The sequence below is a fragment of the Myxine glutinosa genome, chromosome 8 (assembly GCF_964187855.1).
Source record: "Myxine glutinosa chromosome 8, kmMyxGlut1.1, whole genome shotgun sequence".
In the NCBI taxonomy this organism is placed as follows: Eukaryota; Metazoa; Chordata; class Myxini; order Myxiniformes; family Myxinidae; genus Myxine; species Myxine glutinosa.
The window spans coordinates 121,651,201-121,667,360 of record NC_136268.1 but is presented as its reverse complement, the minus strand read 5'-3'; the positions used below and the strand labels follow the sequence as shown (position 1 = coordinate 121,667,360).

The 16,160-nt window shown below is 43.6% G+C and overlaps 1 protein-coding gene across 8 annotated transcripts in view; it reads right to left on the bottom strand.

The window, feature by feature from the left end:
- Positions 1-16,160, bottom strand: part of LOC137418819 (A-kinase anchor protein 7) — an 85,078-nt gene that overhangs the window by 31,155 nt on the left and 37,763 nt on the right. For 4 of the 8 annotated variants that reach the window (XR_013624393.1, XR_013624394.1, XM_068104952.2 and 1 more), the window contains 3 exons: positions 9,860-9,972; positions 3,021-3,168; positions 2,520-2,596 (listed from right to left, as the gene is read on the bottom strand). Coding sequence is in view for 6 of the 8 variants with exons in the window: in XM_068104952.2 (XP_067961053.2) it covers positions 2,520-2,596; positions 3,021-3,168; positions 9,860-9,972 (338 nt within the window). In the remaining 2 variants the exon portion in view is untranslated. Of the gene's footprint in view, positions 1-656; positions 2,597-3,020; positions 3,169-9,859; positions 9,973-16,160 lie in introns of those variants that run through there. The other 4 variants (XM_068104950.2, XM_068104949.2, XM_068104951.2 and 1 more) reach the window with 1 other exon arrangement.

Sequence of the window (16,160 nt, the reverse complement as noted above, 5' to 3'; positions counted from 1 at the left end):
GAGATGCAAGTGCAAGAAAGCGGCTCTGAAATGCACAGCACTGTGTGCCTGTGATGGTGACTGCTCACATTGAGTTGGAACTGTGACACTTGGCATGACTTGATGCAATACGCTCGCTAGTTCTCTTGCTGAACGTGTGTATACAATGTACGTAATATGGGATTATCAGTTGCTTATGTGCATTAAAACATATTTCAATACAACCATTCAATTCATTGACCTCAGAAATGTACATCTAGACACCAGAATCAAGTATCTAGCTGGCATAGAACCAGAGATATCGGTCAGCAGATTTTCGGAAGCCGCCATCTTGGAATCCAATATGGCGTCAGTAAATCAATTTCCGCCATCTTGAAATCCAATATGGCGTCAGTAAATCAACTTCTAAGTAGAACCATTCAATTCCTTGACCTCAAGTTTGTACATCCAGACACTAAAATCAAGGCTGTAGCTGGTATAGAACCAGAAATATTTGTAATTAAAGATTTTTAAGCCGCCATTTTGAAATCCAATATGGCGGCCACATTGGGGTGAATTCCAAAGTGGTTCCATATCTGAAAATGTTCTCCATATAATATTCTATCATTCTGCCAAATTTGGTGCTTCCATCACAAAATGCACAATTGGTTTGCTATGCCGCTGCACTATTAGGAGAAAAGAAGCATCTCCGATGACAAATGATTCCAGTAAATCGTTAATCAAGTATCCACCATGGGAACAAAGTAAATGGTTCAAATCCGTTCCATGTTGAACGCTGCGGTCAACATCAGCTATGGTCTGAGGAATATCGGGTGATCCCACATTCCAAGACCACATCTTCGGTTAAATACACCTCGATACATGTGAAAACATACCGATCGCTTTTGACAGGAGAGGAGGACTTTAGGGCGTCTGCAACAAAATAGAAAAAATAGGGAAAGAAAATTTAATAAATAATTAAATAACAACACTGCTATGGGAAACAGACAAGTATCAAGAATGGCCCAAATTTTACCACTCCCCTCATATCAAAACCTCATTTTCATTTTACCTCTCCTTATTCCCCTATTATTGCCATCATGTTTCTCTTATTTTTATCAAATATATTTCGTCTGCAGCTCCCCCACCCCTTCTAAATTTGCATTTCTAATATGTAGATGGCTGCTAAAACCAAAAAAATTAATACCTTCATACTTACATAATTCCATTTGCAGAATCGGGATTATAATGACAATCACAGCCTCAAAATGTTTTCTCAACCTCTGAGCTGTTCTTTCAGTGAACATGACAAACATGACACATTACAACGGCACTCAGTTATCTTCAAAACACAATAGTTATTGAAAACTGTGTAGAAATACAGCCGTCCATGGAAGGAGCGGGTAAATCCTGATACTCGAGTGATTGTACAGCGTGACACTGTTGGGTGAATGATTGACACATGGACAATTTTCTTCCATATGATCTCACAAAACTGCATACATGTTTTTGTTGTTTAAATACCATCAGTGTACATAATCGATTATGCACAATGTAAAGTTTCAACAATGAACAGCTAAGATAATTGGCGCAAAGAAAAGTACCACGGAAGACATGTGTGCAGGGATATCAAGATAACGATGGAGCAGAAAATAGACAGAAATGGAGGAAAATAAATGAATAAATAAAAGTCCTTTGATTGTACTAATCAATCCAAAAAATTTTTAAAACGTTGAAGTCACACTTTTTGAAAAATCAACAACAAAAATAATAAATGCAAAATATTTATGCATACAATCTATATTAAACAAAAGTGAAACTAATCCTAACATTTCATTGTCTGATTGAAAATGAATTGATTTTTCTTCTACTTCTTGGATGTTATTGACTTGGCTTGGAAATGTCTGAAAAGTAGGTCAATATTTAACCTGAAACTTTCGATTTAGTGCTTATGGCATACCCTTTGTTATAAAAGCTGATGCATCTGAAGCACTGGCCATTTCCTGCAAAATCTGTTTTATTGCCATTTTCAAGATATGCGCCACTATCTCAAAGCTGGTTGCCTGAAGTTCGGCTTCGGTCAAACCCCCTACAGTAACATTCTTAACATCCAGCAACGCCACATCTCTTCGAACTTTGCTTTCATCTCTGCTTCTCTCATGCCATTCTTTCACTTGATCATCCTCAACATCTTCTTTTTCAGACTTGTGATCTTCAAAACACATTTTAATTCCTGCAAAATGTCTCTCAGAATCTTCTTCAAGATGCACAGTGTCCGCAAAATTTATTTCATCATCATGTATTTGGGCTTCTGTCACTTCAACTTCAGCAGCTGCTTCCACACCCTTCTGATGGTCATCTACTTCACAAACAGCTGCATTGTCATTGATATTGCTTCTGTTTGAAATGGCCATAATCTTCATTTCAGCTTTTCCAACCCCAACATTTGAGGCTGACTTTGGATTCTCAACTGCATGCAATAAAGAGGGTTCTGCTATCTGGAACAATTTCCTCATGCAGTTATTCTCCTGGTTGTCCCCAATGGCACCATCAAACTTCACCTGCACGTCTTGAGATTCTTCGTCTTCTTTCAATGTAGTCATGGTTTCTCCACGAGATGATCCCATTGTGTCAAAACCTAGAGAAAAATAATTTGCTTAAAGAGGCATCTACTCATATGCAAATAACAATAACAAAGATTGACCCTCAATAGTAACTAGAGCCGCACGGGATACCGGAAGGCTCTTCCAAGGCCACTAGTTTATACTGTTGTTGCCATCTGGAATGCTTCAAGTTTGTCTACAATGTCTTATTTTCATTTCGGAATCCAACTTATTTGCTGCTACTATTACAAGAAGTATTAATAGTGGCACCTACCAAATAAGGATTGGACTCGTATTTTGAAAGCATCATGCAAATACCAGGATTCATTAATGATAACATTCATTAATGATTCATAACACTGAATCCTGATATTTAAATAAACTTATTGTTGCGAGACTAATTTTCAACACAAAGACATTGTTGTCTTTCCTCCAGCACAGGGTGTTTTAATGACTCACCAAACTGCACAGATGCTTCACAATGGAAGTAGCCACTGGGCTGTTTTTTCTTCAGCATGGCACAAAGGTCAAGGCAACGCAGCTGCTCTTGCCCAAAGTCATGCATCTCGTACTTTTCGTAGAGGGCTGGGTCAATTCTGCGCACACCCTACACATAAAAAAGGGATGAAATTCGAGTATGTTAGCAAGAGTCAGAGATTTTCAAATGACAAAAAAATAGTTGTATGACATCATAACGACAATGACTTTATTTACCATGGAAGAACAAGGAATCTACATATGCAATAAAAGTGCAAGTACATCTCACGCAACAGATGGCAATGAATGGCAATGAGGATCTCAGGCATATTATATAATAATACGCTTGTTCATCCATCCATCTGTGTGTGTGTGTGTGTGTATGTGTATGTGTATGTGTATAACGCTCCTTTCCACCCATTGGTTGGACAGCTGGTTTGACTCAACCCACAATTGTAATCTGAAAAATCATACGGCCACTATTTTGGTGCTATGTGAAGCAAACCATTTTCGGAGCAGTCATATTCACAATCGCCCTGACATTCCCATAAGTTTCCGCTTCAGTGTAAAACGACCAAACCGACTGTTAAAAGAATCGCCAAATATCATAAGGTTGGAACCGATGTGCGTCATGGGCCTTGTGAAGTCCACAGTAAGTATAGGCCTCAGGCCTCAGGCCTTAGGCCTTAGTCCCGGTTGCATAAACTTCCCTCATCCTTAAGGAAAGATTCCCCTTAAGATACACAGTGATTCCTTTTTCTCCTTAAGGCTGTTGCATAAACAACCCTCAGGAAATCCTCAAGTAAGAATTTCCCTAATGTTGAGGAAATCCTTAGAAGCCGTTGCTATGCTAGGCAACAAATCATATTAGAGATAGGAATGAACTTGCATTGCTATTGATTTAAAATGAACACGTAATTTTAAATGGCGCTTGTTATATTGCTACATAACGGTCGGTACACACTTGTTATACATTATGTTGCATAAGTAACATGTGCTTCCGGATGGAGGAGGAATAAAATGATTCTTGTATAAAATTCCTTTGATTCTCATTGAGCATTTTATTGTAAATGTGTGAATGTGGGCAGTGAATGTTTGGAAACTTTCCGAGAATGGTGAAAGTGTGAAATTATGAAAGTGAAATTTGGGTGTGAAACAACCAGCAGAATATTCAGGATGCCATGAAAAGGTGAATATTTATCCAAATCACTGTGAGCATGTTTCGCAATGCACAATCATTTTTCAGTTGCGGAAGTATTGTTCTATCAGCCTCTGGTGTTGAGCTACGCTGTTTTTGCCCATCACTGCTCAGTACTCCTCCACTAGTACTTGGAGCATCATCTTCGTCATGGAGGTCTGGTAGCCCACACCTCTGAGCGATGTTAAGCAAGACCACAGCTGCTATAATGACATGGCAGGCCTTCTGGGGCAACATACGTAATCCATCATGACCATTTTCCATAAAGAGCACCATTTTGAAACTCAAATGGTGGTGCTTAAGGATGGGGGGTGGGGAGAGGGATTACTTATGCACCACCCAAATAAATATGTGGCACTGTCTTGCGCAAAGGTGAAGTGAAGGGAGAGGACGTCGTGGTGAGGTGAAGGGAGAGGACGTCATGGTGAGGTGAAGGGAGAGGACGGTGAGGTGAAGGGAGAGGACGTCGTGGTGAAGTGAAGGGAGAGGACGTTGTGGTTCTCAGGCTTGCCGCTGGAGCATGGTGAGGCCTAGCGGCGCGTGGAACCAAGTGGACTGCAGCTTTCTCCCCGCGCGGGATCGGGAACGGGAACGGGGGGGGGGGGGGAGGGAGCCTGGGCGATTGCAGACGACGCACCGAACGATCAGAGCTAAGTGCATGATAAAACACACAACGTTTATTTTTATTTTTTTCCTCCCCATCTGTATGTATGTGTCTGTCGTAGGAGCGCTCCAGTTAGAGGGATTAGACCGGCGCGTTTTATTTTGTATTATCGGCATCCGTGGTAATAAACCTGTTAATTTTTGTACATAATTCCGTTTTCGTCGAGTTCATTGAGCTCACAAAAATGCGTCACCAAAAATATCAGCTCTATCAAAGCAAGCTTACGGCATTGAATGCAACATGGGCACCAGGTTTTGTTCAAAATACTTTGGGTGCTGGTTTCTCTTGGGAAGCTTGTGTCATCTGAAAGAGCAGAGATAAGTCGCCATTTTGTGTCCCTCGCCCCGTCTGTGCTTGTGACTTGACGCCTTAGTTTTTATCTGATTATTTTACTTTATTGTATATAGTTATTATTGATTTCATTCTCCGTTTATTTGTACGGGATTAAACCTGTTTCGTTTTATTCAAAGCTTTATCCAGGTGTGTACCCTGGTTAGAATAGGTACACCGTATCCCTGCGTGTCGTAAGAGGCGACTAAGAGGGTTGGCGTCAGGAAGGGCATCCGGCCATAAAAACATTGCCTCAAAAAGAGACCCATGACAATTACAACTACATATGGGCAGGGTACAGCCCGAAGTGGAGATCGGTTTCTGAGGTTTGGGACATGGATGTAGGGACAATGACAGGGAGATCTGGAGAAGTGGTGGAAGTATTGGTCAGAAGAAGAGTGGACATATGTTGTGTGCAAGAGACGAGATGGAAGGGAAGTGGTGTGAGAATGGTGAACTGGTGAAGGGTAGGCAGGGACAGAAATACAAGTTTGTGTGGCAAGGGTGCCTGGATGGTGTGAATGGTGTTGGTGTCCTGTTTTCTGAGGAGTTTGTAGACAGTGTGGTGAGTGTGACTAGAGTGAGTGATAGGTTGATGATGGTGAAAATGATGATTGGAAAGCTCTTTGTGAACGTCATCTCAGGATATGCTCCGCAGGTTGGTCGGAGCGATGAAGAGAAGGACAAGGTCAGGTATGCGATAGAGAAGCTGATGGAAAACGTGAAAGATGAGGAAGTTGTTGTGGTAGGAGGAGACCTAAATGGACATGTGGAAAGGAGTATGGACGGTTTTGAGGGAGTTCATGGGGGTTATGGATATGGTGTGAGAAATGGAGAAGGTGAAAGGATTTTGGAGTTTGCTGATGGAGCTGATTTGTTGATTTGTAACACTCAGTTCCAGATAGGGGATAATAAGCTTGTTACATACACGTCAGGTGGGTCGACGACAACCGTTGACTACCTGATGGTGTGTAGGCGAGATAGGGGGCACCTCCGGGACACAAAGGTGATCCCGGGGGAGGAGGCTGTTTCACAGCACCACTTGGTTGTCTGCGACATAAGGGTGAAAGGTGCGAGGAGAGCTCAGCGGGTGAAGTACCAACCGAGAATGAAGGTGTGGAGGTTGAAAGAGGTGACAGTAAGGGAGGCATTAAAAGAGAGGCTGAGTAGGGTAGAGGATGATGTGGTTGAGCTTGAACGTGGTTGGATGTCAATGAAAGATAGTCTGTTGGGAGCCATTGGTGAGGTATGTGGATGGACAAAAGGACCACCGAGGCACTCGGAAACATGGTGGCGGGATGATGAAGTTGGAAAGAGGATTGACGAGAAGAGGAAGAAGTTCAAGGAGTGGCAGAAGGCGAAGGGTACGGGAGCAGAAAAAGCAGAGCATGAAAGTTATAAGGCAGCCAAGAAGGCTGCAAAGAAAGAGGTAGCAAAGGCGCAGGAGGCATGTAGGAAAATGTTCGTAGAATGCTTGGATTCGGAAGAGGGTCAGAGAGCGGTATTCAGGAATGCAAAGCAGATAGCGAAAGAGAGGTGTGATGTGATGGGGGTGAGTTGCTTGAAGGATGAAGTGGGACAAATCGTTGTGGACCCAGATGGAATTAAAGGAAGATGGAAGAGATATATGGAAATACTGTTGAATGCAGAGAATGATTGGGATGGCAACATAGAGAGTAACCCAGTTTTAGGACCGGCAGAGAATAACTGAGGAGGAAGTTGAGGAAGCGATAAAAGCAATGAAGAGTAGAAAAGCGGGAGGGCCAACGGGAGTTGTGGGAGATATGTTGAAGGCAGCAGGAAGTTGGGGTGTGAAGAGAATGACAGAGATCTGTAATCTGGTGGTGAAAGAAGGCCACATTCCGGTGGATTGGGAACTGAGTACCCTCGTCCCTCTATACAAGGGGAAAGATGACCCTCTGGAGTGTGGCTCGTAACGAGCGATAAAGTTATTGGAGCATGGAATGAAGGTATTGGAAAGGGAGAGGGAAAGGGAGGGAAAGGGAAAGGGAGGGAGAGGAGGATAAGGAAGAAAGTGAAGATCGACGAAATGCAGTTTGGATTTATGCCAGGAAGAGGAACGACAGACGCGCTCTTTATTGTGAGGCAGTTGCAGGAGAAGTACATGGAGAAGAGGAAGAAGTTGTTTCTTGGGTTTGTTGATCTGGAGAAAGCATTCAATAGGGTTCCACGCGAAGTATTGACATGGGCATTGAGGAAGTTAGAAGTGGAGGAATGGTTGATCAGAGTCGTGATGGCAATGTACAAAAGAGCGTGCACAGCTGTAAGGACGAAGGACGGGAACAGTGGTGAGTTTGAGGTGAATGTGGGAGTGCATCAGGGGTCGGTACTAAGTCCACTACTATTTGTCGCTGTGATGGAGGTGCTGGCTCAGAACGTAAAGGAGGGTTTACCGTGGGAGTTGTATGCAGATGATCTGGTGTTGATTGCGGAAAGTATGGATGGACTGAAGGAAAAGATGAACAAGTGGAAGGAATGTATGGAGACAAAAGGTCTGAAGGTGAATATCGGAAAGACGATGGTGATGGCAAGTGGAAAAGCATGTGGTGAGGTGGAAAGAACTGGGAAGTGGCCATGTGCTGTGTGCAGGAAGGGTGTCGGAGTGAACTCCATTCAATGTACAATGTGCGCTGAGTGGGTTCATCAAAAATGCAGTGGTCTGAGAGGGTCATTAACCAATGTGGCAGCTACATTCAAATGTAAGGTGTGCACAGAGGGAACTGCAGATGGAGGAAATGTAGAGTTGGATATTGGAGATGGCGTGAAGCTGGAAGGTGTGAAAACATTTTGCTACCTCGGAGACATGCTGAATGGAAAAGGTGGATCAGACAGGGCAACGGTTGCTAGGGTGAGATGGGCATGGAAGAAGTTTCGGGAACTGAGTGGCATGCTGATGAGGAGGGGAGTGTCGTTGAAGCTGAAGGGAAAGGTGTATGCTGCACGTGTGAGAAGTGTTATGATATATGGGAGCGAGACATGGGTCATGAATGTAGAGCAGCAACGACGGCTGGAAAGGGTGGAAATGCGAATGGTTCGGTGGATGTGCGGAGTATCGTTGAGAGAGAGGAAGACAAATTACCGCAGGCAGGTAAGGTGGTCTTTCTGTCTTCTACCGACTCCTCTCCGGCCTTGCTCCCCCAGCTCTCTCTGTGCTCTGTCCCCCAAATATTCCTACAGGTCGCACAAGATCTGCCAGCAACCCTCTGATGGTTAAACTGCCGAAATCTCGGCTCTCTGCTCACCTTCACTCTTTCATTCCTCTTTTCTCCCGCCTGTGGAACAAACTCCCACACTCCCTTCAATCCCTCTCCTCCCTCCAGGTCTTTAAAACAGCTGTTCACCACCATCTCTTATCTTCCCCCATCCATAACCTTGATCTTTTCTACCCCCACTAATTCACCCCAGTTCCACCTTGTTTGAAATTCCAACTTCTTTCCTGGAAATCCTGGCAGTGTCCATATGTTTATACCTCTCCCACCCCCCCCCCCCCCCCTTCACATGCCTCCCCCCCAAAGCCCTCTCCCTCCCACAGATCTCTCCATGTCTCCATGTCTCTCGGTCCCTGCTCTCAAATGTTGTGTTTGTGTCCTTCCCCCTCTCTCCCCATCTTGTCTACCGCTCCCGATGTTATTTGTTTTATGTGTCTGTTTGTCTTTCTGTGTGATTAATGTTCGCTCTTTCACGAGCCTCGATCTTGTATACAAAAAAAAAAAAAAAAAAAAAATGATGAATTGCGAAAGATTATGGGAATAGAGCCTGTGATTGATGCTGTGAAGAGGAACAGGTTGAGATGGTTTGGTCATGTTTTGAGGAAGGTTGAAAGTGACTGGTTGAGAAGAGTGATGGAAATGAATGTAGAAGGAAGTAGAGGACGGGGAAGACCGAGAAAGGCTTGGCTAAAGATGGTGAAAGAAGAAATGCGGGCAAGGGGGTTAACAAGGAGAGATGCAGAAAATAGGGCAAAATGGAGAAGATTGTCATGGGGACCACAAGGCTAACCCCCGCTCTAGCAGGGAAAATGGCCTTAAAATGCATGTTGTTGTTGTTTGTTGTTGTCTTGCGCAAAGGCTTTTACCGTGGAGGTTCAGCGGGTCCTTGCTATTACTTCTGACTATTTCCTCTTAAATGACTCAACCAGAGACCATAAAACCTATGTCATTATAAAGGTCTTTGTCTGAAGACTTCCAGGAATCAACTGAAAACAGACAAAGTCTATATGAAGGAATGGCAAAATAAATTTAAAGATTTAATATGACACTTCTATAAACATTTGAAGAAAATGAAATAAAATATAAAGGCAACTCAATCTGTTTTTGAAATGTGGAATGGAAAACTAGTCGTAATGGCTTGAATCAACAGAATGTTGATCGAAATATGCTAATCGCCATGGAAAGCAATGATTTGCTGACCTTTTGGGCGTCAACCCTTAGGCGTAGGCTTACCGCCTGAAATGTCAGCTTATCCTTGCTTTACATGACAGTTACCAGATTTCCTGTTCTGTTGAATGGACTCAGTCCATTGCTAAATTAAAAGGATCTGCTTGGTTAAGAAGCCAAGTACTGTCATAACTACATTTCTGTAATATTACACAATTTGATGTCGGGTTACCTTTTTTCTCAATTTTTGATCTCGAGAAAGTTTCATGATGGTGAGATGTGGCGTGAAGCCCTTTTGGTCTGCAGAATAAACTCCACGCTCTTGAAAACATTGTTCCACTACACCTGGGCACAATCAAACAATGCTGCTTTTGACAAAGTACAATTTATAACTTTATGGTGAAAGATACTTGACATTTGTGCAGTTGATAAGTTGCAGCCACAGCAGCGCTATCTGTTCTACAACTGAGGACCTTCATAGACATTACATTTTGTATCTCAACTGCATTTATAACAACACTGTGGCAATCATCCATCAATGCCAGTGTCCAGCACTTGAGGGGCTCGATATCTGGAACTTGACTTCACCAACAGCTGAAGTATATCTTTGGAGAACTATTTTGAGGTATGGTTACAAGGAACATAGATGCTGCAATGGCATCCTCCATCTGTGGTACCTCGCTCAATAATAAAGTGTAAGCCTGCCCAAAGTCAAAAACAAAAAATAAGGTTTTCATACAAAATATGAGTTATGTGCTTCTGGGGACTTGTACTCCTCCATGTGCATCACATGATGAGCCTCATGCTTCACAAAAAAGAAGCCTACTGCTCTCCAATGCAGATAAGTTATTGGTTAAAGAGCCCAACCCTTTTTTTCTCCATTAGAACTTGTTCAGGTGACAACTTCTCATGCAAATATCAACATTCCACAGTCAGACTCTGCATTGAAAGCAAAGATCTAGCTCCTCTACAAGCCTCAACATTGTGTTAAAAAACAAAGGAATTTATAGCCAAAGCTGTTCAAAACTAGAGTTCATAGAACACCTTACCCCACGCAGTCCTGAACAACAAGGACATGGGCGGAGTCTACTAGGGCAATTTGATTAGTCGTGATGAGAAAATGCCGTAATATTTTGTCCCAAGTACTGTTAAACAGATGGGTTTTGAAAGTGCTGAAAAGTCAATTTGTGTTCTACAGTGTTCAATTACATAATTAAATTGAAATACAATAAAGATTTAAAAGGTTGTTTGAAAAAATAAATTCCGTAGGTTTACCGCCGTTGATGCAGCATCTTTTACACCACATTATCTAACACATTACATTCGTTATTCGTGCCTGGTGTTTGTGTCCTTTATGACATCCTTACAAAGAGTAAGTTTCTTATTTGGAATTATTTTAAATTTTGCTTGATTGCCAGACAAGTAGACAGGGTAAAAAAAAGAAAATCTGACTCCTCTGCACATGTGCGATGGGGATGAATTCAGAGCCAAATTACTGCTAAACTCCAGGTTAGTTTTCTCATTCATGTTCAAAATGTAACATTCAATTTAAATAGAGTTGTTCCTCAATCATAAACTGACATTTATAGACAGAAGAACAGACAGACAGAAGTGAACAAATTGCTTAACCATGCTTTTCGCTTCCTGGGTGCAGGGTAACAAGCTTGATAATCACAGAATAGCAGTTAAAATAAGATGAATGGTTAAAACTTTATAACTGTCCAAAAAAAAATAAAAAAATCAAGTACAAAATGTAAAGTACATTCTGCAATAAAAATAATAATAATGTGGTCACTGAAAAAGGCAATTTTCTGAAAAAGTATAAATTACACATTCTTCCTCAAATTCCCTTTATATGGGGTTAGGTCAACTGATATTGACATGGTACTCAGCCCCCAAATATCCCCTCCTACAAATATCCCTCGCTACCCTATATCTCCAGCCATGTCTAGCTACCTTCAACTTTGACATCTCTCCTGAGTTGTTGGATGAGTGGGCCAAACTGCCAGTAGAGAGGTGTAGGAAGCTCATTCATGGCTATAGGAAGCGCTTGACTGCAGTTATTTTTGTCCAAAGTCTGTGCTACCAAATATTAAGTCTAGGGTGTCAATAATTTTGTCAATGCCAATCCTTTTTATTTTCTGATTTAAAAGGATATATTAAGTTCTGAATAAAAAACAAAGGTTCTGTAATATTAACAGTGAAATAAGGAATTGTGGAGTTATGTGAGTAAACTGTGAGTTATTTGAAAAAAGTGCAAGGGTGCCAATATTTTTGGCCACGACTGTACTTCCAAATTTCCAGTTTTTCCTTTGAGAGTTTGCTTCTACATCCATCTTCTCCACCCCCTGCATCCTCATCTAAACCTCATTCTTACCCGCAACGCTTGTTTGTCCGTCGTATTTTGGCCCTCGACTCTGCTGTTGGTTCCTCCCTCCCATCTCCCTCCCCCGTCTCTTTCTTCTGTTCTTTTTGTACCTGGTGTGTCCGGATCCTTTCTTTGTTCTTGCTTCCCCACGACCACTGACTTTGTATCAAAAAAACTGCTCTCTTCATAATTCTATCTTCCTCTATCCGCACCAACTATCCTGCCCATTTCAGTCGGCTATTTACCAATGTTCCCCTCAAGCTCAACTTCACACTGATGTCCTCCCTCAGTTCGTCCATCCTGATTCTATCTACCTTTTTCACTCCCACAATCCTCCCAACACATTTATTCTTGCAGACCTGCAGACTGTCGTTTGCTGCTTTGTCAGATCCACAATCTTCAGATCATGTAGGCATGCAAGCATTACATACGTCCTCAGGAATTTCCCTATTAACTTCCTCAATATCTACCACTGGCTCCGAACAACAATTACCCATCAATGTTCAACAAATCTATTTCCCTGCCTTATCTCTTTCCCCTCTAACTTGCATTCAATTTCTCTCTCTGCTGTCCGACACACATTACCCCACCATAAATCCTAATGAAATTTTCCCTTGCATCACTAACGTCTAATCTACGAACTGTCACAGCATAAACAACACATCCATCATCCTTATTCCCTTTCTGAACCCATTTTTCTTTACCTATCTTCTGCTCCTCACTTTTCTGCATCTTGCCATGCAGAATTAACTCTAGGAGTGTCATCACATGATTTAGAAGTGTGATGCTTCAGTAATGCCCCGGATCTTTCATGTCTCCCTTCCTTTTCCACATTAGTACAATTAGACCAGTCCATCACTCTGCAGTTTTACCCTGCCCCATACATACATTCAACAGCCTCTACTCTCTCTCCCACTGCAATTAGCATCTCCACATGTATGCCATCAATATTTGGTACTCTACATTTCTTCATCCTCTTTCACACTGATCATACACTCTGCCTTTGTAATCTTCACAACTTCGACAGTCACGCTCTACATAGCTTCCTCTTCACCAATTCCTCCCCAGTTTAGCAACTCCTGGAAATATCCTTTACAAACCTTCAGTGCTGCCCCTCTCTCTGTAACTAACTTCCCATCAAGTTTGGTGTTGGCGTAACATTTAAGGTGGTTGGCTTGAAATCTTAGGGTCCTGGGCCAGTATTCATAAAGCTACTTCAGTCAAAGTGGGGCCACGAAGTTCCATCCTAACTTAAGCGGACCGAACAAGTGGAATTCAATATGCTACTTATCTCATGGAACTCAATTAAATCGGCCCCTAAATTTAAGACACCTCCGAGGCAGTCTTAACTTTAGGGTGGGTGGTTACGAGATTGAATATCATTCGGTTCAGTTCACTCAAGGGATATGGCAGCTCTGATGTTAGCAGTGCAGTTTGATATAGACCGAAGGCGGGCAATACGTCGAGAATGTGTTTTCGTGACAGAGTTCACCCATTGGAAATTTACAATGGCCTTCAGCTTTATCAAAGGTATCGTTTGGATCGACAGACAATACTGGATCTTGCTGATATTATTCGCATTGACCTCGAACCAAGGACATTTCATAACCACGCTCTTCCAACTGAACTGAAACTACTCGCAGCCTTAAGTTGTTATGCGACCGGATCATTCCAACAGGTGACAGGAGATACAGTTCATATATCTCAACCAAGCTTATGCCATATCATTTCACAGGTAAACAATGCACTGCTTCCATTGATGGGGAGAGCTGTGAAATTTCCATCCCCGGCAAATATACAGGATATAGTTGCAGATTTTTACGATATTGCTAATTTCCCAGACTTGGCCTTGGAACTCAGTAATAACTGTCGTTGGTCTGTCGCCAAACCTCAGAAAATGAACATAAACGGCAATGAAATGTGACATCGAGCCTTGGAAATCACTTGAGACAATATTCATAACTTTATGCAGGGCACTCAGCTAAGCAGGGTACTTAATTAAGCGTGTTTATGAATTTCAAGATAACCCCACTCAGCAAAGTGGGGTACTTAGCAGTTAAGTAGTCTTAAAATAAGAAGTTATATGAATACCGGCCCTGAGTTTGAGCCCCTGACAAGCCATTGAATTAACACCAGGTGGGTTGACTCAGCCTGTCATCCTTCCGAGGTTAGCAAAATGAGTGCCAGCTTACCGGTTATAAAGAGGCATTGCATTATCGGCAGCCACGCCCCCAGAAAATGATGCAACCAGCAGTCACAGGATGCACGTGAACGAACCACTGCGTCCCATCTCCAACCTTGATCACCATCATCCCCCCCCTCCCGACCACCTCTTTTCTTGTTCTTACAGTCATCAACCAAGTCTCAAGCTATCTTATAAATATTCTTCTTCCCATAATCCTCAACTTTCTGTACAAGTTAGCTGCCATATCATTGCATGCTTTATCCACCGCTTTTTTTTTTCTGCTTATTTCTTCTGCCCCATACAAGTGCAACAACCATGCATCCAGTAGTCCTTTCTCTATCCTCTTCCAAACCTCCTTCTCACAGATTGTCTGTGCTACTTCCTCCGTCCACCACACCTGGTGTATATTCCTTGGTGTTGTGTCATTTCCTCATGTTATTCAACACAAATATTTTGCAATTCCCATGAAGGCCTCTCCGTACTTCTTCCATTCATCATCTACAGGGTATTTATAAAGTCTCTTTAACTCCCGATTATCGTCTACCATGGTACGTTTCATATATGTGTCCATGTTAATATTGTTGCGGTTTTGTAAGTAAAGGCAACCCCCCCCCCCCCCCCCCCCCTCATAGTTAGTTACACCACAACATGTAGCCTCGCTTAGTTAGTTATTTCTTATTAAATGTGAAGTATAGTCTCCCTCCCAGTGTTAGTGCGCGTTGAGGCAGGCAGGATAATGGTAGGCCTCATTGCAGCCTAAAGTGCCTTTGTCATGGGCCTAGGACAAGCCCCCGAGGGAGGAGCTGGAGGGCGTGGCCAGTCAGCAGCGAGCAGCCAATGGGAGCTGAACGGAGTGGCCAAGGGTGACCAATAAGGGGATGTCACGACATGTGACCCCAGGCGGCCAATGGAGGCCCGTGGAACGTTCGAGTGGGGGTGTTAGGGGGCTATAAAACCCGGCCCGAACCCCCGCTCTCTCTCTCTGCCCCGACTCTCTCTCTCTGCCCCGACTCTCTCTCTCTCTGCCCCGACTCTCTCTCTCTCTCTCTGCCACGACTCTCTCTCTCTCTGCCACGACTCTCTCTCTCTGCCACGACTCTCTCTCTCTGCCACGACTCTCTCTCTCTGCCACGACTCTCTCTCTCTCTGCCACGACTCTCTCTCTCTCTGCCACGACTCTCTCTCTCTCTGCCACGACTCTCTCTCTCTGCCCCGACTCTCTCTCTCTGCCTGGACTCCCTGCATATAGATGCTCTCTCTGCCATGCGCACTCTGCCGCGCTGACCCTGAGATACGCTCCTCAGATTCCTGCTACGTGCACATCCGTGATCAACGCCTCTGCCGCGAACATCTCCAGCTGTGGTGTCCCGGGTTGGCGCGATCCTTGGGGTTATCCGCCCAATGAGCCCGTCCAGGCAAACTGCACAAAGCGGCCGCGCTTTGTGCGCATTCCCCTCTTCCTTCCCTTCCCCGAACGAATCTGAGGGCCCTTGTCTGGGAACGTAGGTAAGGCCATTAAGATTCTTCGCTGTGTCCTTTTCCTGTGAATACTGTACCTTGTAAATAAATCCTGTGGTTTGCTTCCAACCTGGCCGTCATCATCCTTTCAACATTGGCCCAGCATTGCCCGAATTAAAACCGCTCGATGGGGTTCAATAGTGTTAATGGCATGAGTTATGCGACGCACAACTGCTCGGGTGTTCAATACCAGCATGACTCGTGCGAGGTTCAGTCCCCGTTCTCACAGCTGCGTGTGTTGAAGGTGCCCGGGTCGTGACCGTTAACCCTTCCACGTGTAGCTGCGGGCTCGGTGGCTGGAATTGCTTAGCAATCCGTCCACCACGAGTGTAGCGTGTGGTGGCCTCGTGGACTCGAGTTTGAGGGGGAGCAGGGCTTAATCCCCCCTTAGTACGTCGACCAACCCGAGATCCGCAACACAATTGGTGTCAGGAGTGGGATATTTGGACCTGGAGTGCGCTT